Raw genomic sequence first — 27,111 nt, forward strand, 5'->3', positions numbered from 1 at the left:
TTGATCTGCAGTCAGTTAGCTAGTATTTGTTAAGAACTTGGCCCTCTGCAAAATAAATAAACAAAGCAAAGCCTCATCAGATGCCAAAGTTGCAGTATCTTAGTGTCTTGTTTCTGTACGTTAGTGACATGCTTTTTTCCCATATAAAGAATATGAAAGAGACCAAACTCTGGGCCCCTTCAAGCTCAGATTCTGAAGTCCTCCACCTCTTGGAGCCGCAGCACCTTCTACTGGGTTCAGCCCTACCTAAATGGGCTTCCCAGATTCTCAGTTCCAATCTCAGTTCCCCCGTTAGGAGAAATGTCAGATCCTGGGCAAATTACCCGGTCTCAGTGCCTCACTTTCTTCTGGAAAAACAAAGTGAAGAAAATCTATTTGGGTGATTTTGAGAATATGAGATAATATTAGAGAAGCATATTCAAATAGAAAGGAGAACGCCAGAGCAGCAAGAGCCAAATGGCACCGCGATCAAGCCTCTGTCTTTTACAAAATGAGCCTCAGAGAAGAGACTTGCTCAGTCACACAGAGAACCAATGACAGTATCTGACAGAGTCAGAACCCAGCTCTGTCAGTGCTCAGTCTACTGCTCTTTCTAAGAGGGTCCTCACCTCAGGCTTTCAACAATGCGCCAATACTGTCTTGCCTGCACGATGACATGAAGAAGGCAAAGAAGAGGTCTGGGACTCCAGGGGGCTCCTGCTCCTGAAGTGTCAGACCCCGGTCCCGCCCCTTCCAACACCGCTTTCTGGCGTCAGGGGCCAGGAAGCCTTTCCCCAAGGGCATTGGCTAAAGGGATCCAGCAGATCCTGGACCACCAGTGGAGGCTGAAGGGAGGGAGGAGGCTGCACGTGGAGAGAGACAGATTCTCCGGCCAGAAGGGAGACAGGCAGCCAGAGGGTGGGGTAGTGGGACACACTCAGCGGATTTCCCATTTCCCAGAGGAGGAAAGTGCAGAAGCCTTCTGCCCAAGGCACGCGGTGGTTGTGCGGAGAAGGTGGTAGTGCAACCCAGTTTCCCAGCGTCCTAATCCGGAACCCAAGGACCACACAGGGTGGCCCTCGTGCCTACCCTTGCAGCCTACAGAATCCAGGGCCCAGAGCTTGCGGACCTACTAGGTGCGCAACACGCCCTGCAGCCCGGCAAGGCACTGCGGCATGCCTGGCCGGCCCGGGTGCGGACGCGCGGCGCCGCGGGGACGGTGAAGGTGACCGCCTCCTCCTTCCTGGTCCCGAGTGCTCTGCGCTGCGGGGCCGAGGGATGCTCGGGCCCACCAAAGTTTGCTCCAGTGCTCGGGGACCCGAGGTGCGTCCCCGGGCAGGGACTGCGCGCGCCGCAGCGGGGGTCGACCCCCATCCCCGCGGCAGTTTGTGCGCTCTTTTCTGGTTCCGAAGCGTAACTCCCAGTTGTGGGAGGAGGTAGGGGTTCCGAGACAGGGTCTCCTTCCCGAAGCCTGCCTCCTGGCCCCGCCGGCCACCCTCCCGCATCCCTGCAACTGCCCCTCCGGGCGGGACCCGGGCCCGGCTCCCCAGTCCTGCGGCCGCTCCCACCAGCTGATTTTGACAGAGGGGGGTCCCGGGCGGCGCGCGCGGGCGGAGCGAGCCCCTGCCAGATCCGGGGATGATAATGTGCCGGCTCCATGTCGCGGCTTCGGGCTGTCCAGGCTCCGCCCCCTGTGAGTGTGTAAGTGTGTGATGCTGCCGCGGCCGCCGCCGCCGCCGCCTGTGCAGCCGCCGCCGCCGCCGCTGCCGCCCCGGCTGCCGCGCCGCGCCGCGCCGCTGCAGCTGCCCCGGCCGCCCCCGCCGCCGCCGCCGCCGCCGCCGCCGCCGGCCCGCAGCCCGCCAGGCGGGCGGCCTCGCCGGCTCGAGCCTGCAGCGGCTGCCGCCGCAGCGTCGGGGCGCTGGGCGCACGGGCAGCCGCGGACCGAGCGGACCCGAGCGGGCGGCCAGGCACTTGCCCGCCCGGTGCCGCCGCCGCCGCCCCAGAGCGCAGGACCCGGCACCTCCGGCGCCCGCCGCCGCCGCCGATGCGGCCCGGGCACTTTTAGCCGGGCGGGAGGGCCGGAGAGCGGCGAGCGAGCCGCGCCGAGAGCCGCGCAGAGCCGCCGCCGGCAGGGACGGACGCCCGGCCGCCGCAGCCGCCCGGCCGCTATGGATCTATTCGACTTTTTCAGGGACTGGGACTTGGAGCAGCAGTGGTAGGTGTTGATTTTTGCCTTCTCCTTGGCTGCGCGGGTCCCTGGGCCGGGGCTGGGCTTTTCGCCTTTGTTAAGAGGAGCCGGGGTTTGGTGGGGCGCCCGGGACGCCCTCCCACTTGCTCTTGGCCACCTCTGGCCCCAGCCGCCGCGACTCCTCGGTCGGGTGCCCGGGTGGGGGGAGGTGCGGACCGAGGGAGGGATGCAGGTCCCGAGGGCGTCGCTTGGCACTCCAAGTCCAAAGAGTTGCGTCTGGCCCAAATCGGATCCGGTGCTGCCCGGGGGCTGAGGCGCGCGACCTCCGCCGGGATTTTCTCCCCGAACGGCTGGCCGGGTGGCCTTCCCAGCGCACCGGATGCTGCCCGCCCGAAATGCCCCCAACTTTCCAGGTGCCCGACGCCGGCGGCCGGCCGCGGGGGGCAGGCAGCGGCAAGGTGCCACGGGCGGCCCTCCGCTTCCTTGGCGGCCACCGCCCCCGCCGCCACCCCGGTCCCCGCACGGCGCGGCGCGCACACCTTCCCTTCCCTGCCACCCGCTCGGCCCAAGTTCCCCGCACTCGGGCGCTGAGCGGCGGCTTCGGGGGCCACCGCGCGGGGGACACCGGGTCCGGGCCGACTGCGGCGTCTGGCTTTCCAGACTGAGGGTTTTTGAAGTTGGCCCCTAAAGTTGGCCGCTCCGACGTCAACGCACATTTAATTAGCGGCCGGGCCCCCTGTCCGCCCCCCACTGGGAGGCAGCCGCAGGTTTGTGGGTTTAATGGGCACCCAGCTCGGATTCAAAGGTTTAGTCGGCTCTTCCCCAAATACCGTCAACTTGTCCCCGAGAGGTTTGTGAAAGATGGTGCAGAGGTGACTGGGGAGCCGGAAAGTTGTTAGTCTGCGTGATGTGCGCGCGCGTGTGCATAAATAGTGATATGCGTATCTATTAACTTTTACAGAAGCTTCACCTCCTGCACCAGCGTTATCACTGTTAATTTGTCATAACATTTTAACGTATCGATTTCCCCCCACAGCCTATGGAATTAGATGGGGGGAAGGCGCGGCGGCAGCGACTTCGAATTGCACTCTTGGCTATTGCCTTTTCAAATGTAGTTGGAATAATCTATAGTAGCGACCGACAGTGCGAAATCTTTTGCAATGTTAAACTACTGGCAGCCGTTGAATATGAATGCTGTGTATTTTTACAAGGATTTCCCTTGCTGATGTGATATTTTAGGCAATTTCCTTCTTTAGAAAAGGGTCATACTCTTAGCCAATAGCTTCATCATGCCAATCATGACTCCTTTAGTTGCAAATCCAAGATAATCAGAACTTAAATACATTTTATTTTACAGCGATTCCGGGTAAATCCTTGAAGCCACAAATTACGCTGTATCAGTATTAATCTGTAAGGCATTTTTGATCCCACGCAGGGTTTTATCAGCTCTGCAGAAAAACAGGTTACAGTTTTTTAACAACCATGCTGTTGTTATTTAAAAGTAAAGATCACGGTAAAATTACCGCTCAGTTACATCTTACGCTCCTGTATACAGCCTTTACCCTGCTTCGCTAATTTATTTTGCACACCACTGATAACCACAGCATTACTATTTGCATACAATTTGCCTAATATATGGTGTGGGTAACATCATTAATTTAACAGACGTTATAAGTGATTTTGTGGGTGTAGTTCAAATGTTAAACATAGATACAAGGTATTAGGTTTTTAAAAACATGTTTATTGTTTTAATTTCAGCTTAATCTTAGGCACATGCAGTTGCATATTTAAAGGAGGTGGGCTCTTCAGATGTGACTTCTTTTTGTCCCTTTTTGGAAACTATCTTTTATTATATTAAGGGATCCTCCAGATCCCTAACTATGCCACATCAGTTAAGAAACATGCAGACTTGGACACTCCGTGGATATTATGTGAAATACCGATGAATTAGTATAACACGTCTGCATAAATAAGCCGGCCTTTTCCCTCTGTGCACTCGTTCCAGGAAAATTTCTCCTTCTTACTGTTCGATCGTGAGGGGCAAGCTTCCTTATGCATCCGTGTCTGTAAACATTTGTAATGCGGTTGTGCGCCTGTGTGTTGTACACCCCGACAGAGAAAAGGAACATCAGTGTGAATAGTGGATGAACTAAAAAGCTTGCTATTGCCTTGAATGGAAGCGTGTACCTTTCCAAACTCTCTTTGGACATCCAGAGCATGCCAATTACATGTTCATTATATGTTTACTTCCCCTCCTGGGGAGCAAGTAGTTGCTTAGACTGATGGCATCCATTGCTCCCCACCCCTAACTCCCCAGGAGGTCCTAGCAAGAAAAAGGCGCCAGCCAAGTTAAGGCTCTCATTTCCATTGGGTCTCTTCTCAGCAGTCACTTGTGGGACAGAGAGCTCTGAGCCATCTCTGCCGCAACCCGAGATGTCTGACAATAACTGGATCGGGCCAGCTAAAAGACAAACTCATCTTCCAAGACTTAATGAAGACAGACTTTACATACGCAGGCATGTGTGTCATTTGCAAACACTAGACTACAGTAAACAAAAAGTGCGTGCCCATTTAGAGACATACACAGTTGTCAGGAGGAATGCACATGGAAAGGATGGGGCACGGCTGACTGCGGTGTGGATGTGCCGAGTCTGGGAGTCTGGGAGTGCTCGGTGCCTAACGGAACAGAGCCCTGGACTTCACACACCGCAAGAATCTCTTAATGGGTCATGCTCTGGAGTCGATTAAAGGGCCAAAGCTCTCGTTCTTCAAGATTCCTGGGTGAATGAGCAATGTTCACCTGTGTCTGAGTTTAATATGAACCATTCTGTGAAAGAAGAGGAAGGCGCAGATGGCTGTGTGCACCAAAGGCACCACTTGCTCTTAAAAAAAAGATAAAGGGAAAAAAATCAAATGTTATCGTTGAAATCACTCCATAGACTTGTCTGTGGTAACCCAGTAAATGAATTCTTGAGGTGTCTGGAGATCACGTGGCTAGATTTGGACTTGTTTACCAGCAAAATCCGAGGGCCTACCAAGTGCACAGCCTTTCCACCCTGCAAGCACCCCTCCCGTATTGATTAGGTGTTGCTTCGTTGACAGGCCGAGGTTCTTTGCAGGGATGCTTATCTTCTTTTTATTACTGAAAAAGAAAGAAGGAAAGAAGGGAAGATAGATACAGCAAAAGGGCTCATTCTAAAAAATAAAAAAAGAAAAGGAAACCACTGTGATAGCAAAATCACAATGTTCAAAAGCCTGGTGAAAATCGTAGTTAAGCCGTTGTGACAGTGGCTGACTCCTCACTGCGAAGGGCGAAGGCCGGCATCCACGGTTGGTAGTTTGTGTGTCTCACAAGTAGCCTAATTAGAGGCGAGCTTGCAAACGGGCAGTTATACAGGAAGAGACTTAAACTCACTAAACTGTTATATAAATAGAAAGTTCAAAGGTCTGTGTGGGGCCGTCCAGGCTGGGAAGGGGCCATGTGCGGGCCAGGCTTCTCCTCCCCCGGGGCTGCCCCAGCGGCCCCGCTTTCCCCAGTTTCCCTCAGCCATGGGGGGCGGGGACCCTGCTCTCCAGACAAAAGTGAACTGTTTCAGCTCCAGCTGGGCATGGCCCATGCACTGCAGCAGCCCGGCCGCTTCCCCCTGCTCTGCGCGCACGGACCTTGGAGGCCTCCTGCGCTGCAATCCTCCGGAAGAGTGGAAGAGGCCTGTTTATGGATGGGAAGGCCGGGGAGAGACGGGGAACGCAACCTTGGTCTACCTGGGGGTGGCAGGAATGTGGAGGGGGCGGGGCGGCGCCTCCAGGTTGCCAGGATTTCTCTTTCTCTACCTCCAGCCATTTATCTTTCCCCCTCCCCCTCTGTTTGTTTTCCAGGGCAAGGGAGACAGTCAGTGGTCTGTTTTTTTGCCGGTACAATATGCATTCTCCGGCTTGTTTGAGCATTCATTCAGCAAACCACTTGGGCTTGAGCTTCTTAAGGGAGTATATGGGAGGGCGAGACTCAAGGTGGTGAAATTAGCTAGTGATGAGGTCTCCTCCACACCCCGCTGAAACCCCCAAAGATAAATGCTGTCCCCGTAAATCTTAAGAGGCACGTCTATTGGACAAGGAAGAAAATTATCTCATGTTAGAACTCAGTTTAATGACACATGAATTGTTTTGCTAATGATTCAGTCAAGCATTTAACAACTCTAAAATATACAAATCAAGATTGAAAACGACTGCCTCAAATATGAATCTGTCATTATAGACATAAACGAGATTCCAAACATTTAAGCGTTTTGTAGATGGATAAAAATTATATTGTATTTAAACATGCTAATTATTGTTGAATAGAAATGGTTTTAATGTGCTGAACCTTTATTTCATGCCCATTATTCTTAGCTGAGACTATTTCTTGCATGAAAAATCTGCACATATTTAACAATTTCAGAATCGTAAAAGCCCAATAAAATGGTCATCTCTGGAACAATCTAGAAGCTGTAGTCCTATGAGCTTATAGCACATACCTCAGAAAGGGAGACTACCACATACTTGATTAGCTTGTCATGTAGACAAAACAACTGGTACAGTGACTACATTTTTCAATTTTAATTTTGTCTTTTTCTGATGTGGGATAAAGAAAGAGATTTTAAAAACTTGTTTACTGATAATGGAAAGAAATGTGTTGCTGATTTAAGAACTCAAGACCACAACCCGGAGAAACCTTTTTGAGGAGTTGGTGTGTGTGTGTGTGTGTGTGTGTGTGTTTCACCTGTGTCTGTGGTAGGACGCATCATCGTTGTTGCTACTGTTATTTGGGTGTTTACTCTGTGCCCCAAACATGACCGAGTAGCTAGTGCTTTAAATACTCAGCCTCACTTAATCCTTCAGACAACTTTATGAGATGGGACCTATTATGATTTCCATTTTTGGATGAAGAAATGGAGGCAGTAGCTACTCAGTGATGCAATTCAGTTTCCAGCCTAGATGGAGCTGATCCCAGAGCCTGCACCAAAAACAACCGACATATTGTCTGAGCCTTTCCAACAGGTGGGATCCTTCTCCATACATCATCTCATTCCGTCATTGTGAATCAGAACGCACACGTGTTATTCCCATTTTACAGATGAGCAAACAGCCCTGGAGAGGTTGATTGACTCACCTAAGTTCACACAGCCTGGTTAGTAGTAGGGCTGGGTCAGAAATCCACATCTCCCAATTTCCAGCTCAAGTGCCTTTCTGCAAAACCTCATTGCCTATTATTTATTGTTACTGTGTGGGTTCGAGCATTTAGCTCTCACTGAAACAAATGGATTGGATTGTGTATATGATGCTTGTGTAAAAAAAAAATCTGTGGAATTACCATGTAATCGACTAGCCATGGAACTCTGCTTTTTTCTTTTAATTGAATAAGGAACAATTTATGTAATGGTACAATCTCTTAGCACTTCTTTTTTGGATGCCCCTTTAATGAAAACGTATGAATGGCAAATTACAATATATATGTGTATTGTAATTTTCCATTCATATATATATTGTATGTATAATATATATATATATATATATGTATATATATATATATATATATATATATATATATATATATATATATATATGGCAAAACTCAAGTCCTTGAGAACTGTCCATTTAAATTCGAATGCCCTAATTTTGAAGATTTGGTACCTGAACTTAAAGAAGACCATGGTATATTGTCTAGTTAATTGGGAGCCTGAAAGCTGGGCATAGGAGGTTGATAACATTTCTTTCCAAAGCTTTATAACTTACCACATCTGTCATTTGATTTGATCCTCACAATAACCATGTGGGTTTGTCAGGACTGGTCTTACTGGCTCCATTTTGTAGACGCGAAAACTGAAGTTCAGAGAGGTTAAGTGACTTGCCTAAGTTTTCACAGTGTGTGGATGGTCTTAGGATTTGTGTTTATTGTTCTTTTCACTGCATCACTACTGTTGCATTAAGTCGTTTGTGTTTAAATATCCACACCGCTTCCTAGGGAATGGTGTGCGCCCTCTCGCATCATTCAGCACAGTGCCTTTCTCATTACAGGTGCTCAAGAAACATGTGTTGATTGATATGAGAGCCCCATCAGCTTCAAGAGTGCTCTATGCAAATGCTTCTGCCTTCCAAAGACAGTTGCTTAGATCCTGGTGGTAATACCGCCCCTCTGCCTGCTTGATAGTGTTTTAATTGTAACTTTTTGAAGGTCTCCTAGCCAGTCTGGTCTCTTGCGCAGAAAGTAACAAGAAAGAAGGATGGTAACCAAGAAAAGCTTAATAGGAAAAGGCAAAATTCGAACCCCTGTTATTTATCAGTGTGCTTAAAAAAATAGATTTCTATGAATTCTAAGATATGCTTAGAACTGAAAAAACCAGGTTTGAAGGTAGAGGGGTACAGGACTGGTATTGTGTCTCAATCTGTGTGGAGAACGTTGAAGAAGAATGTGTGACAAAAATCTGAAGAAGAATTGAGTGGTCGGAGGGTTGGGATTCCTCCAGCTTTCCTTGAGTTTCGGCCTTTATGACTTGTATTTCATCGAGAGAAGCCTGTTTTTCTACTTAACTGTAGCAGATCCACGCCATAAATTATCATGACTGTTAAACAAAGGTCCAGCACTGGGTTCCTCTAATGTAAAACTTTTATGTTGCACTTTAATGAAATTTTATATGCACGTTCAAAGCGAGGCACACTTTATACCATGGAGAGGGCGGTGCTCGGAATTGTTGAATTTATTTTAAAGTAAATCTTTTCGATGACCTTAGCTGCTAACATCCACCTACTTACTGAGCTGAGAAAAATGATCTGAGTGCTTAAATAAAATGGCATGATTTAAGCAGGGCTGACAATAGCCTTCCAGCTAGAATCTGATTTTGATTATGGATTGCTTAGTTTATGGAATGCTATTTTTCATATACCTGTGCATTTTGCTTCATTTCGAAGAGAAAATCAGCCAGTGATTGAAAGTAATCTTTGATTTGGTTGTTCAATAGGCTTGTGCTGGTCCAGGAAGGTATAAAGGCCACACGTTGGGAAATAAGCTAAAGAAACAGGTTGTGTTTTCATTACAAACTTAAAATCACTCATCTGTTTATTTTTTCAATGTTCATTTTGCTGGAGAAAAGGAAAAGAAGAAACCCATCACTTCCATCCTATAAAGAATGGGGTTTTTTTTGCTTAGATTTCCAAATAATAGTTCTTTGCATCATCGACCAGCTTCAGTGAAAACCAGGTCTCAGTAGCAGATACTGGTGGCCTTGATTAAACCATATTCCTGGAGTCCAAATTTTGTGTTTTGTAGGCCACATATCTCCTGGCAATAGCATTGAAATGGTTTCTTTTTTATATAAATAAAAAATAAAACCCTACTCATCTTGTAGTGGTGCTGCATTGTAACCTGGGCTTTAACAGTCACTGGGAGAAGTTTCTTAAGAGTCTGATGTCTCCTTGGTCTTTGGGTCTCTAGTGTGATTTGATGAAACCAACCCACCAGAAGGAGCGTGTTATGAGGACACTTTAACCTTCTGACTGTGGCAATATGTACACGACGACCTAACTGTCTGGTGAACAATGAGAAATGCAATCGCAGAGGCTTTATTTCTCCCTCCAGGATGTCAGTCAACTAATTTTTTTTAATAAATTAATATTCCAAAGGGACTGGTGGTTCCACGCTAGGTCGGCACAGCCACAGTAACTAAATTAAATTCCAGCGTGATGGATGTTTCTGATGAAGTGCCATGGAATCCTGGAGAGGTCTGATCAATTAGCCATTATTTATTTGCTGGCAAAAGGCTTGGCTCAGGTGTGTAGATATTCATCAGTTCCTCAAACCCAGTGTTTCAAGACTGGAGGGCCCTTCACCGTCATCTGGTCCAGCCTCTTCTTCATACAGATGTGGAGACTGAGGCCCAGGATGGGAAAATAGCTTGCCCAAGGACGTACAGTCCATACGTGACAACGCTAGGTCAGGTCCGGAGCTCTCGTGTCCTGGTTCAGTATTTGTCTCCAGAACTGTCTGCATTGTGTACCTGCTCTGTGCCCAACGCTTTGCTAGGCAGTCACTTTTAGGGGGAGATAAAGGAATGTAGAAGATGACCTCTGGCCCCACTGACTTGACAGCGGAATGTAGACCTGGATTGGGGGAAATAGCGTGGCATGGATGTAAGTAAAATAGGAATTCAGGGAGAGAGAGAGGACGTGAGCTAGAGGAGGAGAAGCAGGCCTCGTCAATGCCCAGAGTGAAATGGAAAGCCAGAAATGGGGGCTGTTTAGAAGACCAGGAGCAGCCAACACTTGCTATTAGACAGTTGCCTTTGGACCCGGAGTTAACTGCTTGAATAGTAGCTCACGTTCGTCACACAGTTGCTGAGGTTACGTTTTGCTGTGTGAGTGGAGTGCTGTCATTGCCACTGACCACCATTTGCTGTGGGCTAACCACAAAATTCTGGACAATTATTTGACTGTTTGAATTATGTAAATATCGATGCAAGCATTCTGCAAAGAAATACCAAATGAGAGTTTGTTTTCCTGAATCAGTTGAAACAAATGTTTGTAAGTTGGCACAATTGCTGGCAAAGTAGCTATTTTCGAAAGAAACATATATCGTGGCTCTTGAGATGTACCCAGATATATCTGTTCTTTTGTTCCTTCTCCTTTTTTAAAAAAATTATTAGCTCATTTTTGTGGAAGGTGTGTATCGATGTTTTTCCTTTAGTCTTTCTTTTTCCTAAAGTGTAAGTTGGTGCTTTGGTACCATCTGATTGGTGTTTACATCTGTGTTTATGATGAATTGTTTCGGCCACCAAATAATTCTTTGTCTGGCTGGCTCATCCTTCGAATCTCAGCTCTGTCTCTGAGAAGCCACTAGCTACAATCCTCCTATACCTCCTCCTTCCCCAGACTCACATACTCTTGCCCCGTTGGGTTAGACACCCTTCCTCTGAGCTGCCATACTGTCCTGAACAGACTTCCAATGCACCTGAGTTGTTTTGAGGGATGAGAACATGTCTTTTATTGGTGTAATCCTAGTGTCTGACCCAGAGTAATAGCCTAACGCGGCATCGTTGGCTTATCCGATTCATTCAGGCGCCGTGCTAGGTCTTCAAAATATTACCTCTAGGTGGGAAGCCATAATGAATCACATTAATAATAATGAGTGAAAATAATAATAATTAGAGCTTACATTTCCTATGTGACGGCTCTGATTTGTGTTATCTGAGTTCCCTATTTTACAGGGCAGGGAAACTGGGACAGAGGACTTCAGCGACTTGCCCAAGGTCACACGGATAGTATGCTGCAGAGCTGCAATTAACGTGCAGGCTGTGAATCCTTAGCTGCGCTGCTAGCCTATGATGATACCCTGGGAGAGATGCTAGAATAGTGGCAAGCCCTGTGTGCTTCGGGGCTCGGCAGCGGACTGGGCTGATGAGGCCTTTGTCTCTCATCTTTAGTATTTACAAGCCAGCGTTGGGTTGAAGTCCATAACCATATATGAGGTGTAACTGACCTGATATCTACTCCAACAGGAGATGCTCGATTCTGCTCCTCTTTGGTGTAAGCACAAGATTCGGTGCTTGGGAGGAAGGTGCATTGAACGTGGGCTCAATGAGGGTGGAGTTTTTTGGGGGGCGGTATTATTTACCACTGCATCTGCAGTGCTTAGAACAGTGGCACACAATAGGTGCTCAGTTACTTTTTGTTGAATAAATAAATGGGTTGATATACAGTAACCTGCTTAATGCTTTGTGTGATCAGATTTGTGAAGAGATAGTTCAGAGGTGCAAGAATGAGGTCTAAGAGAAGATCTAAAATCACGATGGTCAGACAGGTAGGTACAGGTAGATGTGTTCAACAGATAGGCTCCTGAAATAGCATGCTTATTAAAGTTTTATAAAGTAAATCTCTCTATGTGCATCTGCTTGCTAGGATTCCTGCGGGGAATTCTTTGTTGATGAGCGTAATCTCTCCTAAGCAATGCTAAACTTATCAAATTTGTGATTTTAGATTGTTACGCATAGCAGTTTCTTTTTGCGAGGTGCACCTACATTCAGTATCTGTAACAATGCTGTAAGGGTAATTTTGCAGACTTTTCTTTAAAAAGGTGTCTTAAATTGTTACTGTCACCAGAATGAGGCTTTCATGTAGTACAAAGGTGGAGGGGAGAGCATGCCTTCAACATTTGCTGAATATTTGTCTCCATACTTTTATAGCATTTTTTCCTCTGAGCCTCCTGCCTTGTTCGTCTTTTTTGTTTGTCCTTCCCTCCCTCCCTCCCTCCCTCCTTCCTTCCTTCTTTCTTTGTTTTAAAAATAGTTCCTGCTTTGGAGGCTAACCTAGGATTTGGGTTTTCCTGACGTATTTTTAGACCGAACACATTTTCTATTTATGCCTCTGGAGGATTCAGATTGAAGTTCCATCTCAAGGATGTGCAGAAAAGTTTCCCTATGTGTTCATTTTGCAGCACTCTGTAAGATGGTTTGAGAGCCAGCGTAGGAGAACTCGTATTTGCCAAGCACTATGTTCCATGCTTTACACACACCACCATATTGAACAAGCACCCCGGAAGATAGGTGTTTTTCCCCACTGCCTTCACAGAGTTGGACATCAGCTGTATCAGAATTGATGGGTAACTTAAAACTTCAAGATTCATTAAAATTAACCTTGGGAAAAAAACCCTCTAAATATTATTTTTTTGTTTTTACAGTACACACTTAAAGGTCATGAGATGCAGGTCAAGGAAGACAGAAAGATAAAAGGTGTTGAAGAAATCTAGGACATTTTAGTGGAGGTAAAGCACCCACTTAGCTAAATTAACCAGGCATTAAGGTACATATTTGGAGGAGAAACTGTAGATACTTATGGGTTTTTAATAAATTAGGTCTCATAATCAGAAATGAAACATATCCAAGTATTAAAGATCCAGGAGGAATGCAAGAGCCATGATGATCTTTTTTAAAAAGTTAACTACTAAATATTAACTATATCCCTTTTGCTACAATTAGACATTTTGGCCAATTAGTTTTTTGCAGTTCTGTAACAGTTTAAACTTTAAACAGTTCACATGTATTCAGACTGCGAGTGATAAAAGTTCCTATCAAGAATGATGAAGACGATTATGGTTGGATTCTGATTAGCATTTTACCCTGAAATTACAATGAAATGCCAATGCACACTCTAATGCCGTTGAAAAATGACACCAGTGGCAGACTTCTACCACAGGCTTTTGTAAACAATTGCAGTTACTCATATATTTTGAACAAAAAAATGGAAATTTGATGAACCTATTTCAAGAGGCTTGAAAAGTTAAAGTGAATTCTAACTGTAGATAAGTAGCAAATGATGACAGCAGAGCCAGTATTACCTCAGTTGATTAATTTATAAGGATACTGGTCAATGATTTTAACCAACAGCTATGCATAGTAGAATCCTAATGGGATCTGTCTGTTAAAATTACATAAAGTAGGGCATTTGATTTATTTCATAGTTTCTCAAAGCTCAATTTTAACTTCGTACAAATAATGCATTAGTCACCCGGGATAAATGACACAGTGAATAAAGTTGTGATTTTGTCTGCTTCACCTAATCTGATTTAGCACAGGATTACATCTGGCTCCTTAGTTTCTTCCTATCCTAAACGTTTGTAGTAGAGTGGGATCTTTACGTCGCCTGTTTCGTATCTCATCAGAGGAGACTGGATCATATAGGCCTTGCCCTGCCTCTGGGTTTCTGGGGTGTGTAAAGAAGGCCTTCTGGTTTGGGTGTAGCATTAAGAACTGCCATAGGTACAGCTAGGCAGCAAAACGGTTTACAGACATTGCCCCTCTTAATACACGATTAGCTGAAAGATTGCATTTGGGGTTGGTAACGAATTTGAGATTGGTTAAGTATTCAAGCCTGAAATATGTGTTATGAAAAGTAAATTTAGCAAAATAGCACTGAAATCACTAAAATTCACTCTACCAAGTTAAAATGTGGGAGGACACCAGACTTTGCCTAGGTACCCAACTGTACTCCACCATTTCCAATGCCCTCGACCCTGGGGTTGGGGAGTCTTTTCCTTGGGCTGCGAATGCTACCGTGGCTGCTCCAGGGAAGTACATGCCTCTGAGTCTTACAGTGTCACCCATCCAGTTTCAGTGCCAAGTCCTGACTACCCTGTACACTCTGATCACCATTATTGCCATCTTTCTTTGGGTTCCTTGCCTCAATGGAAGATGGAAAGGTGAGTTTGTCCAACAGAGAACCTTCGAAATCTGTTCGGCCTGCAATTGCATACCAAAATTGGAAGAAGGGGGGAGATTTTAAATTCATGGCTGGCTGGAAATATGTAGGCTTATATTTTTAAGATTTAAAAAACATGATTAGTAGAAAGTCCATAGAACTTCATGGACGTCAGATAACTCTTAAAAACGAAGGCAAATGATGAAGTACGGGGTAAGTTTCCTGAAATTGAACATAATCATAAAAATTCAAGGAAAAGCAATATATTCTGCAAAATTTATGAGTTTTTTGGTGGGGAGAGTTTGCAGAGCTTGACAACCCCCAGTGCATCTGGCCTGGCACATTCCTGTTTGTAATGAGAACCTTATGGGGTGCTGGGCCTCGGTTTTCTTAGGCAGGCCTGCTCCCCAGGGGTATCATAAATGATATGCGAGTCAGAAACTTCATGGCTCATGGCATTTCTCAGAGATGTTTTAGTTAAGCTGCCTCACCCAGCTACAGGGGCAGAAGTTGGGAAATGAGTCCCCTCGTAAATCTTCATTGAGCTTTAATTAATTAATTTTTTTTTTTGCTGTCGTTCATAGGAATTAGAAAGGGGGAAAGTAACTGAATGAATGTGCCTATATGACTCCACAGAAATGGTCCAGGTTCTTGGGTTCGTGTGACACACATTCATTTAACAGCAACAACGGCAATAAGCAGAAAACCGCAGAGGTGTAAATACTGGTAAGGAAAAGTTGAACCTACAGAGCCAAAAAGAGAAGAAAAAGGTGCAATGCCAGCGTTAGGGCTACTTCTGCAGTTTTCTTGTGTCTCCTCTTTCCTTCTCTTTCCTTTTACTCCCCACAGGCTGGGAAAGTTTGGAATCCATCACGATCTCACTTGTGAACTTGGGCCTCACCTTGTGGGCTGTGTGGGGTGGTATGGCTGCTAGGTCATGAAATGGGGATTTGTGAATTCGTGTTTGTTCAAACGTGTGCCAGCACCTGGATTTCCTGAATGAAGTTCTGATGTTACTTTTTTCTCAAAAGGAGTTCCAGCTATTTTAGTGGTGGTGATCGGGGGCGGGGCAACCCCACGTTGAATGGGCTTGTGTAATGTGGATCCTTTAACTCACTTCGCCTCTCCTGTGACTTCGGGCTCCTCTGTCAGTGTGCCCGGAGCCCGGCCAGACCTCAGCAGCCATGAGGAAGAAGCCTGACGCTACTTCTAACTCCGCAGCGCTCCCGTGCTCTGTCACCCCCCGTCCCGTCCCTGTCTTTTGGATTCCTGACATTTATTCCCGTAAACGGCATAGTAGTTGCAGTTTTATTCGCTTCCTTGGGCAGGTCTAATGCACTGAGAACAGGACTGCCCCCCGCGTGACCATCACTTGCCTCTTCACTGCCTTCCTTTTAATCATACCTGTTACATGTGATACATTTTCAGACTTGTTTACCCTTTATTAGTGAGCTGGGATACTTACGGCAGTGTTTCGAAAGGGGAAAAGCAACACTGCTTTCTGGGAGCCGTTTAACTAATTTCTCCTAAAGGCTGTTTGTGCATTTTACGAGAGTAATGTATAAAAGGTTGTAGTGAATGAGGCAGCCTACACTGGAAAAAAAGAAAACATATTCTGGGGACAGAAGCCTTTAATATCTTGCAAGCTGTTTCATTGAATTCCAAGTTTCCGGTCCCAAACTGTTGTGGCATCTTGAATTTAAACTGTCAAGCTATTAGACCTTCATGTTCAACAAAATGGAAAGACATTGGAAATTCTAGCCGTTTTGCTTTGGCAAATTAAGCCGCACTTGTTTACGTGGCCGGCGTTTAATAATAAGGCTGAATTTTCATAAATAGACAATGGGTGATGAGGCCTTCCTGGAGTCAGTACGAATACTCTGTATCCCTCTGTAACTATTAAGAGGAGAATTAAGGCTCTCTGTGAGCTACAGTTTTTTTCCCCATAACGATAATCTCCCATTTAAACCCTGAACTGTAAGAATCAGAAAAGCTATAAAAATATAAAGAGAAACAGGAGCAATTTTCATGAATCAACGTGAACTACTTAGAGTGGTTCTCATGATGGTGGAGGGGAGAGGAGAGGTGCCGTCTGCTTCTCCGGACGCCTCCTCCCAGATCCATGTCCCCGCGCTTGTGGAGAGCCTTAGAGCTTCAGACCTTAACGGGGATCGGAGCTACGCCAGCTCCTGGGCCATTCCCTTCCCTCAGTCTCCCTAGCAGTGCTCACCCAGCTTCTGCTGGTCCAAAACAAAACAAAACCAAAACCAAAATGGGAGGAGAATAAAACTCCCTCTCAAGGCAGCCAGTTCCTTCCTATCTGGGCAGTTCTGCTGCACATTCCATCATCTGTGCAAAAGGGCCTCTCTGAGCTCCCAGCCCTTGCTTGTAGTTCTGCCCTGAAGGCCACACAGAGGAAGTATAATGTCTTCTGCTCTCGTCAGCCCTCCCCGGGTCTGGGGGCAGCCCTGCCGTGATCACTGTGTCCTCATTTCTCAGGGAAGAATGTCCCAGCACTCGGATAATGGCCTGCAGAGACTCAAGGAGACCCTGTCTAGATACGCGGGTGGGAGGTGGCCGGGCCTGGAAGGCTCGAGCTCTATTTTTAGGGTAGATGGAGCCAAGCGAGGCCTCGCCGCCTGGTCCATACACACTTTTTCAGAAGTTCGGTGGAAGAGCAGATCCTTAACAGCCTTTGCCCAGGGAAACCTCCCTCTGGGTATCTTTCCCTTTAATTGCCACAGTATGGGAGCCCCAGAGGATCGAAAGGCTAACAGGAGCTTTTCCAGAAGGAATCAAATAACTAATGTTGAACCCCGGTGCCTCCTGGGAAACTGCATCTCTCTCCCTGTGGCCATGTTGGCCTACACTTGGGAGATGACCATGGGTCCCGTGTATGGAGTGGCCGCTGCACAAAAGGCAATCCTCCGAACGCTTTCCACATAACCCTGTGAGGTAGTAGTCGTGTTCATGATTGCCATTTTTATGATGGGGGAATTAAGGCCTAAGAGAGGTTGTCACTTGCTCAAGATCACACAGGTAGGTAGCGTAGGTAGCAGCAGAGCTGGGGTTCAAACCCTGGCACCATAACACTGCCCTGTAATATAGCTCCTCAGAGGCAAGGCTTGAGTAGTTGCTCCACACTGGCCACCTCTGCACAAACTACTGCTTGGATGGCGTGAAAAGCCCCTCTTCCTCTGGCTGTGACCATGGCTTCATCTTGCAAGATGGAGATTGGATCCGAATAGCATTCCACTCTGACACTATATCCTTGAGTGGTCCCACTCTCCTTGCAATGTGTACGAAAGCCATCTTTGCGATGGTGAAATTCCAAGTGTTGTGTCTGTCACCTGAAGAGGAGAATGGGCATTCATCCATTTCTTCATTTATCACATATGTGGTAGGTGTCTACATGGGCCAGGCACTGGGGATCTTGTGGTGGCCATTGCATACATGGCCCCTGGAGCTGGATCATTAAATGCTTAAAGTAGGATGAGAGTTGGGCAGAGGTCCATTGGTTCTCTAAGGCTCCCAAAGTCGTATCTGAAGACCCTTCCGGTCGCAGGGATTGTGGCCCTCTTTAAGATGACAAAAACAGATACTCCTTGCCCACCCTTGAGGACCACTGCCCTGGTTGATTCCTGCGGGAGATTTATGGGAAGGAGATCGACATGACAAAGAGGATTGGCCGGAGCCACAGCAAACCATTTCCAAAGACACTGTTCTGAAAGGGCTTGAGTCATCAATCATATGGTGAAACGCATGGCACAGGGCATCTGGCTTTCTTTGTGGCTGCCAGGAAGCTAGACTGACCCAGCACTGCCTTGAATAATTTCTTCAGTGTCTAGTACTCATTATTTCCACCTGCTGTGTGAGAGGGATCTTAAGTCAAAATATAGCCCCCATGACATTGCACCGCATTGTTGATTACTGCAACCTTTCCGTCAGTATTCAGCAAACCACTTCCTGTACTGCACTATTGATGAGTTATTGTAAACCCCTGAATTCAGCTGTACAGTATGAAGTGTTTTTGCTAAAGGGACTCTAAATTGGAAAAGAATTTTTTCACACATCTTTGTCATAGGGCATGCCCGTAGCTCTTCATAGGCATCCTAAGACGAATAGTTTCTTGCTACCGAATGCTTTTTAGAAGTATTTAGATTCCAGACTAGAGACTCATCTTGACTTGGGCAAATAGTCTATTAAAGAGACTTTAGATTCCATTTTGTTCTGGGCGAGTCTTGGCCCTGGAGTATGGATTTTGCTAATAAGACCAAACAGAGCCAGCTGTGTTCTTCCAGAGAGCCACCTTGAGTATCAGCATGGGTGACAGATGACAGCCTTTGCGTTAAGAAGTTGATTGTACGTAATTGGGCAGTGGTCTGTTGTATTTGCAGTGCTTCGTCGGCGTGGCCTGTCCCTCCTACAACAGAAGTTAATAACATGAATGCCCTGAGCAATGACCCCACATATGACTGAGCTTTGATGGGGAGGGGAAGGGGTGGCCTGTGGTGTTGGGTCACTTTCCACTTGAGTGGACGTTACCTCGTGGAGTTTTAGGTAGAGAGTATGTATGTCTGGCGTTTAAGCTAAGACTGGATGACCCTTATCAGGAATGTTGTAGGGGGGATTCCAGCATTAGATAAAGGTTGAACTAGATGACCTTTGAGGTTGTTTCAACTGCTGAGTTTTTATGACACTTTAAAATTCCTCAGGAGAAAACCTGCAGGAGAGGGCATTGGCTGTGAATCTCAGGCTTGCAATTGTTGGAAAATAACGCTCAAGTCAAATCACATTAAATTCACTTTAAATTTTAAAAGTATAGAGCTCACAATGTTTTGCCTGACTTTCGGGGCGTGGGGTGTGAGGGGAAGAACAGGAAGATTACTGCCACATAAAATGCAAAAAACAATGAAAATAGCATCAACAGTCCAAATTTTTAAAAAATTTGTTTTAATTAAAAGGATTGGGAATCACTGACATATACAGGCTTTTAAAACTTTTCTTGGCTGATTTGCGAGCTCGACACATGGAGCCTTTTGGCATTTTAACGGCACCTTATCTAAATAGAGGCTGTGCAGCCAGTGGCTTCGTGCGGGGACCTGACTCCATTTGGCTTGTTACAGAACGCGGTTGACTATTCTCCGGGTCAGGAGTGAGGTGTCAACATCTCTCACGATGGAGAATGGATATTTACCTCCCTCTTCTCCACTCACTTTCTGTGTGTTTTTGAAATAAAACCTAAGCATCTTTTTCATCTTTGCTCGTACCATCATGGACTAAATATTGCAGTCTTTAAACACGTCTTTAGGTGAAATCACTCATAGCAATTTCTGGTTCAGTTTGACTAGTAGTGAATGTCTGTCCTCCACTCACGTAGACGGAATAATACAAAGCGGAAGAAACTACAAATTTTTTTAAAAATGGGAAAAAGAGAGCCTGAAAATTCAAAGAGGAATTTGAACCGTTCCTCGTGTCCATGGGCACATACTCCGCGTGTGGCAGTAAAATGGGCCATTCAAGACCTGAGGAAATAAGTTAATAATAATGTTTAGCTGTGTGGGTATATATGTAGGTACTTATATCCACATGTATAGATACACACATAGGTACACCACATACATGCAAGCGTACGTAAGCTAGCTGTAGATTCTAGGCTTTTGTGAAACTTGAACTCTTAAGATGTATGCTCCTGATACCCTATCCCACCACCCTCTGTTCGCCTTTTTGTCTGGTTGAGGGCTGTTTTGTCTAAACAAATTATGCCATTATTTTATTTTAAACACTCCTTTTTTTAAAGAAGAAAATAATCAATGCCAGATGCCCTGAACACTTGTGCATTGAAAGGAAAAAAAAATCATATAAAACAAGCTTACATCTGAGATGCTTCAAAGAGGGAACTTTAACTCTCCAACATTTTTCAAACTTATAAAATCCATTAACGTCCAGGATGCATTCTGGGCCTGCTGCCTGTCTAGAACTATTTTCAAACGCTTTTGGATTCAGCCCTTTTTCCCTCTTTAATTTTGAGACCCCTGTGTGTTTGGAGGGAAATGTAATCCATATGTTTCTGATTCATTTACACTTAACTCATCAAAACGTTGTTTGTAAGAGCCATTTGATGTTCTAGCAGCGTCTGTGCATTTTAAAAAGTAAGCTTTTTAGAACTCCTCCCACCAGCCCCACTCCCACTTGCCGCGAGAAAGGCATATTTGGCTGAGGGGTAAAATATGAGGCATAAAGGTCCGACCAGGTCGAGTTCAGTTCTGAATTCCTTAGTGTGCCAGGGGCCTCCAGGTGGCAGGCACTGGGCCGCCATGTTTCTGTGCTGGGTTGACTGGACTTGCCAGGTCACAGGACTCTTTCGGTTCTTCTTAGCACTGGCTCAGCTGCCTCTGTTTTGGATGCGATAAAATGACTTTCTGAGTAAATTTAAACTGAACAGGGAATTGACTCCCCTTAGCCAGAGCTTTCATTCAGCTCTTCACAGAGGGAAGGCATTTATCCTAATTCGTCATCTGAAATTAAATGTCTTAAAGTGGAAATAACTTCCATGCCTCAGTTACAGTATGTCTGTTACTTTAGACATTACAGCTTTTGCAAAAATGATGATCGCTTCACCTGCAGTCACTTGGTTTTTTTTTTCTATTTAATAAGGAATCTGATATAAAATAATCGGAAACAGTCTTGACAAATCTCTTTGATTGCTGCCGGTGGCTCTGGCCTTTTTCCTAAAGTAATTTGTTTATGGTTACAATTACAAAGCCCTCTGACAAGCCCATTCTGTAATGACCCAAACAGTGCCCCTGAGAAGAAGTCTTTGTGTGGAAGTCAAACAGTTGAGTGGAGCATAAAGGCGTCATCCATGGCTAAGGCCGCTGCAGTCATTTATCTGCGTGTGGCCTACTACGCACTGGAAATGAACTTGGAATAGACGCGGCCCTAACCTGCTTCCTCCTCACGGGCTGTGGTTTGAGAGAAGCAGGCCTAGGAACGTGGAGGCAGATCACCAGACCAGGTACCATCCCAGGGGGCCCTCCGATGGTGCCACCGTCACCATCCCTGCCCCCTCTTACAACGCACAGGACGCCTAATTGCAAACCCAGCGCAGCCTCTAGCAATCACTTCAACTTAAGGTACATTCAGGTGTAGCTCACTAAAGTTCTGCAGCCCAGGGGCAGTGGGGAGGGAACACTTTTGCCTTCCTCTTGCTAAAAATGTTCCCTTAAAAAAGAGCATGTCTGCTTTCAGAAATTAACCCTGAACCATATTTCATATGAGATCGTTTTTGTTATCAAGACGTGTTAACTCTCTATCATAAACATTAAGAAGTTCTTAGAACCAAATTATATATTCCTCTGTGTGTGTGTGTGTGTGTGTGTGTGTGTGTGTGTGTGTGTGTGAGTGAGTGAGTGATCTTCAGGCATTTCCACCCCTGCTAATGCCAATCCTTGGATTTGTCCTGATGTGAAAGCAAGGGCTGCATGACCACCGAGGTTCTCAGTTGGGGCCACGTGGAATTGCACGTGAATATTTCAGATCGGGTTGGACCTGATCGTAAATTCTCATTTTTCTACTTTTAAGCATGTGGGTTCAGTGTAAAAAAGCAAGAGAGCAGTGAAATGAGTTGTGTCCAGGCCTCCCTTGCGCAGAGGTTGAGAATGGCGTCCCTGGACCAGGCCTCGCTCCCTCCATGACCGCACTCCACTCTCCCCCGTTGCATCCGTTTTCTGCAGAGTTCATGTCATTGCCAGGTCAGGGCAGTAAACAGGGGCAGGGAGCGTCCCACGCAGCTTCTGCCAGGACACCTTGCCCTCGGTGCTGAGGGCTGCCCAGGCCGCGCAGCTGGCTTCCTTTGGGCGCCCAAAGCCTCCCCCCCTGTTCTTTTCCTAGGTGTGCCCCGAAAAAAATCTAATGCAAAAGAGCCAAACTGTGGCTGCCGTTTGCTGGCCACCTGCGTCCTGATGACAAGAGGAAATCGGGTTACCCCCGCTGGACCTCAAGTCTTCACTTCTTCTCCAAAAGCTGCAGGTGCACGGTGCGCTATCTTTAACCCTGTGGGCTGTCACAGGGGCACTTGACAAGGCGGCGCTCGCATTTGTGTGGGGCAGGACGACCAGCTCGTCTCCGGCCCATCTGCTGATGGGGACAGTTTCACATTCTGTGTGTTTTCTTGGGCATTTTGTATGAGGAGGTGGGCATGCACTCTCTTGTTTATGGAAACAGGCGTACATTGTATCTACAAAGGACAGAAAAAAAAGGCTTTGAGGGAAAATTTCAGTTCCTTCCTGCTGGGGAACCATGCTGCAGGGACCTTGTCAGTTTCGTATTCACTGTTTTACTATTTGTTTTAAGGCTACAGCGAGGGGGGTTCAATTTTAAATGCACCTCAGGTCTTTCAAAAGACTTTTAACGTACAGTGGCTGGTGCAGTTCCTTTACGTTATAAAATTGCACAGTTTCTTACAATTCATGTGTATTTCGAGTGACTCAGGCTAGGCGGGAGTGGCATCACTAGCTCTGCCCCAGTTTTTGCAAAAACACCCTCAGCAACCCTATTTTATTAAGATATTCCTATCTTGTTGATACGATCATGTTTATATTTTCATTTATTGCAACTTAAGCCTTCTGGCACATATTCATTTATAAACCATTCCAATACCTTAGTGTAGAGAACCGGGCTATATATATGATCTCACACACACACACACACACACACACACACACACACACACACACACACAGGCACACCCCCTAATGAAAAGAGAAACTGAGGCACAGAGAAATCATGGAACTTTCCTGAGATCAAATTTTGTGTCGGTGAGAGCACTGAGAAAACATCCCTGAACTTAGAATTCAACTCCAGTCACTAAAACACTCGCTCCCGGCAGCATCTTTGTGGAATGCAAGGGTGATATATATGCATATAAATCTTCATTAAGATGGAAGTGAGATATTATTCTGTTAATGTTAATATATATTTTCAACATTAATAACCAAATGAGCAAAACGAGGCCAATAGATCTAGGTTCTGTATGTGATTAAAATGATTTATATTCATTTTAAGTGAAAATGTTAAGTCAACTGCATGGATTCCTTTGGATTTGTGATAGTGACATTGTAAAACATACACGTGCACACGTACCCCATTCATGTAATTAAACCGATTCATCAAACATATTGTTGGAGAATCTCGGAAACATGTGGGACAGAGGATTAATTAACTCAGAAGCATGTAAACTCGAAAAGTTTGTCAGTCTATTTTCATTATACATATGCTCCTCCATGTATGATTTGTGACAGCGTAAGGACAGATGGCCCAGTGATTTACAACTCTGACTTCAATTATATACCATGTAGTTCAAGTGAAAATAGCTCTCTTGCAGCACAGATAGAGATGTTAGCAACCATTTATAAGAAAGGTTCTGAAATTCGGATCAAAGTTGAAGCCTACTTGGTTTGACTTCATGCAAAGAAAAAAAAATTGGATCGCCTGTTTCTAAAATAATCCCCCAATATTAATCTCTGTTCCTTGGCGGCTTTAAAATTGTGCAAGTTTAAAAGTGAATTATAACTGCTTTGCTTTTCTTTTGTGTAGTTGCATAGCAGATATTTCAGCCCTGTCACTGCTTCAGAAAAATCCTTGGATCCAGTTCCTCCAGATTGAGAAAGAAATGACATACTTCTCAGGGTCATCATCTGGGCAGGGATGAGGAGGGTGGGAGAGGGGAGAGAATTCTCCTCTGTGTACCGAACGCTTCGATTTTCAAAGTGGCTCTTAGCTGTCAGGCAGTATGATTCTCATTCAAAGCATGGGACACCACAGAAGAAAACCCTTCTCTCTTGCCACTTAAACTTACTGTTAGCATTTCAGTACTGATCTACAACTGATCTACAACTTGGCTTAAAGTCTGTGTGTGTGTGTGTGTGTGTGTGTGTGTGTGTGTGTGTGTGTGTGAGGTCGTGGTGGTGGTGATGGTTTGAGAATTGTCTGTCTCCCTCCTGTAGACTATAACCTAGCCTTTCAATTCAAGGTGGGGAGGAGGGTAAAAAAGTACATAAATGCCCCTCAGAGAGAAGAGGAGTCATATATTTTTGCCTTTCCATTTTTAATTTGCCCATTTTATAAATATTGTTCCAGAAGGGTTTGTATGACTTTATACTTTCCAGAAATATTCTATTTTTGGAGGCTAATGGTTCAGTTTACTTCTCATTTCTTCATTGCCTTTCAGATAAGTACTTCCCCAGGAACTTAGTATTAAAATTTGCCTTTCCAAATGTACCATATGGAATTCCCAAAGGAAATTATTTTTAAAGTGTCAGTCTCACTCATGAATTTGGCTGTAGAATTGAGTTCTTTTCCTAGCACAACCCCCCTCCCCAATTTAAAACATTTTCATAAATAAAGATACAGAGGGACTAAAAAAGGATCCCCGGATACTTGATTTCCATGCACATTTACTCATGTAGAGTTTTCCAGAATATTTCCACCATAAAGGGAATGTAGAGACAAAGTCTGAACTGATAAACTTACGACTACATAAGAAGCCAGGTGTACAGAGCACTTTCTCATTCTCAGGGCTGTTTTCCTACGGAAACTCAGAGACGTTTTATACCCAGGCAGCAGGCAGCGCGTGTGTCTTCTCGACTCCGGGCTGTGGCTGCCACGTCACCGTTTGGAGCCACGACTTATGAAGTACTCAGTCTACTTGTTGACAACTGTTGTGGGCACCTCTCCCTTTTAAGTGTTGTTCTAAAGTAACGAGTTTTGAGAAATTAGGTCAGTCGAATTTTCTAGTATTTTTGGAATGCAAATTACCCGTAGAGAAAGCTTCAACTGCAGTTGTAATTGTAGCTTGTTAAAAGTGAAAAACAGAGATGTCAGAATTCTGTCAGGAAGAAATAGTTTGGGTAATATTTTCCTGCTATATTGGCCATGCTAACTGTATAAAGGCAAGTGAGTACAAAAATGTCATTTGTGTGTGTGAGAGAGAGACAGAGAAAAGAGAGAGAGAGAGAGGGAGAGAGAGAGAGGGAGAGAGAGACAGGTTAGCGTCACTGGTTTCTTTTTCTTTCTTTCTATAACCAAACATAAGACATTAAAAGAGCTTTGACATAACATTTAAAATCTAAACTACAGCCAATGTCAATATTGTAGAGCTAATATTTACTTTAATCAAAAAAGGTCTGGCTAATGTTAAAGCTTATAAAGAACAAACAAAATTGTGACACTTATCACTAAACTACCACTATACAAGTATGTGGGTGATAATCTCAGCTCAGTGAATGAGCTGACTTTCAGAGATAACAGTGACATTAGTCAGATTGGGGCATTTACCTTATCTATATTATATATAAATAGTTTATATTTAAGTAATCAGAATGGAAGACTTCATAAATATACGTTAGGTTTTTGGCTATAGATTTCAACACCATCTACCTATAGATATATAACTATAAAGAGATGGATGTAGTAAGTTAACACTTAAATGTTTGTTAGTATCATTGAAAGGGATCACATCCGAGCCATAATTGTAAAGGTTTTAAATGTTAGAGAAACAAGTGAATTGTGAAATCCACAGCCAAAGACAGGAAGACCATTCTGAACAATTCATCCAGTTTGGAGGTGAATTAAGGAAGCAACAGCACTTTATTCCATATGCGTGTATGAGGACCCAGAATTAGTGGGCTAAAATGACTTGAGGATCTGGAAGTCCTGAGTGCTCTGAACGCTCAGAACCTCCGCAGGGCACCAGATCTTGGTTGCCAAGTTCCGGATTTCCATGACTCTGAAATTGCCAAGACACACCAGGCACAACTCACAGAGACAAACCCTTAGATCTAGGGACATCTGCAGATGTTGCTGAGAGCAATCACAGTAATCGTTTTGATTAAATGAAATGATCTTCAGTGAACAAGAAAACGTTGGCAGAAATGGATTCTTATTTTTTTTCAGGGAGTTATATATAATACATTACTATCATGAGTTTATTTATTTTAAAATTTGAGGTAATAATCGTAGATTCATATGCAGTTGCAAGAAATAATACACAGAGATTCTGTGTACCCTTATCCAGTTTTCCACATGGTAATACTGGGTTGGCCAAAAAGTTCGTTCGGGTTTTTCCGTAACATCCTACGGAAGATGTGAGAAGTTACGGAAAAACCCGAAAAACCCGAACGAACCTTTTGGCCAACCCAAAAATAGCTTACAAAACTATAGTAGAATGTCACAACCTCATGTTTTAGTTTGATGTGTAAATTGTCTCAGACTTCACCCATGGGGGCGCCTTCAAGTTGGCTCCTGTGTCCTTTTGATCTTTGAGCACTTAATTTCTGGCATAACAAAATAGCTTCAAGCTCCTCGTGTGCTTCTTGGCTACAGCCCCGGAATCAGCCATTTCTCTTAGGACCCCTGATTCCTTTTATTGGAAAATGGTATTTACAGAACAAGATGGGGGGGCCAGGTGTGCTTTTTACTACCAGAGTGTCATTATTTCTAAGGCACTCTGCAGACAGAGCAAGGAGATATTTACGTATGCATATCCACACGCATACATACATACTCACACATCTATATCTCTTTCTATATATGTCCATCTGTATATATATTAAAATACCATGAGGTCATAGGGATACCACCTGCTTCAATCAAACACCACCGCATTGCAGTCTTCCCCCTTTTCTTACTGGTAGCTCCCTTCTCTGAAAGTGAGAAACTTAGCT

General features: G+C 45.1%; 1 protein-coding gene across 4 annotated transcripts in view; it reads left to right on the top strand.

Moving 5' to 3' along the window:
• Positions 1–1,827: 1,827 nt before the first annotated feature.
• AFF2 (ALF transcription elongation factor 2) overlaps positions 1,828–27,111 on the top strand; it is a 486,511-nt gene continuing 461,227 nt past the window's right edge. For all 4 annotated transcript variants that reach the window (XM_082445730.1, XM_082445732.1, XM_082445731.1 and 1 more), the window contains exon 1: positions 1,828–2,194. In XM_082445730.1, the coding sequence (XP_082301856.1) occupies positions 2,148–2,194 (47 nt within the window). In that variant the 5' untranslated portion in view covers positions 1,828–2,147. The remainder of the gene's footprint in view (positions 2,195–27,111) is intronic.

This window comes from Balaenoptera physalus (genome assembly GCF_965194825.1).
Source record: "Balaenoptera physalus genome assembly, chromosome: X".
In the NCBI taxonomy this organism is placed as follows: domain Eukaryota; kingdom Metazoa; phylum Chordata; class Mammalia; order Artiodactyla; family Balaenopteridae; genus Balaenoptera; species Balaenoptera physalus.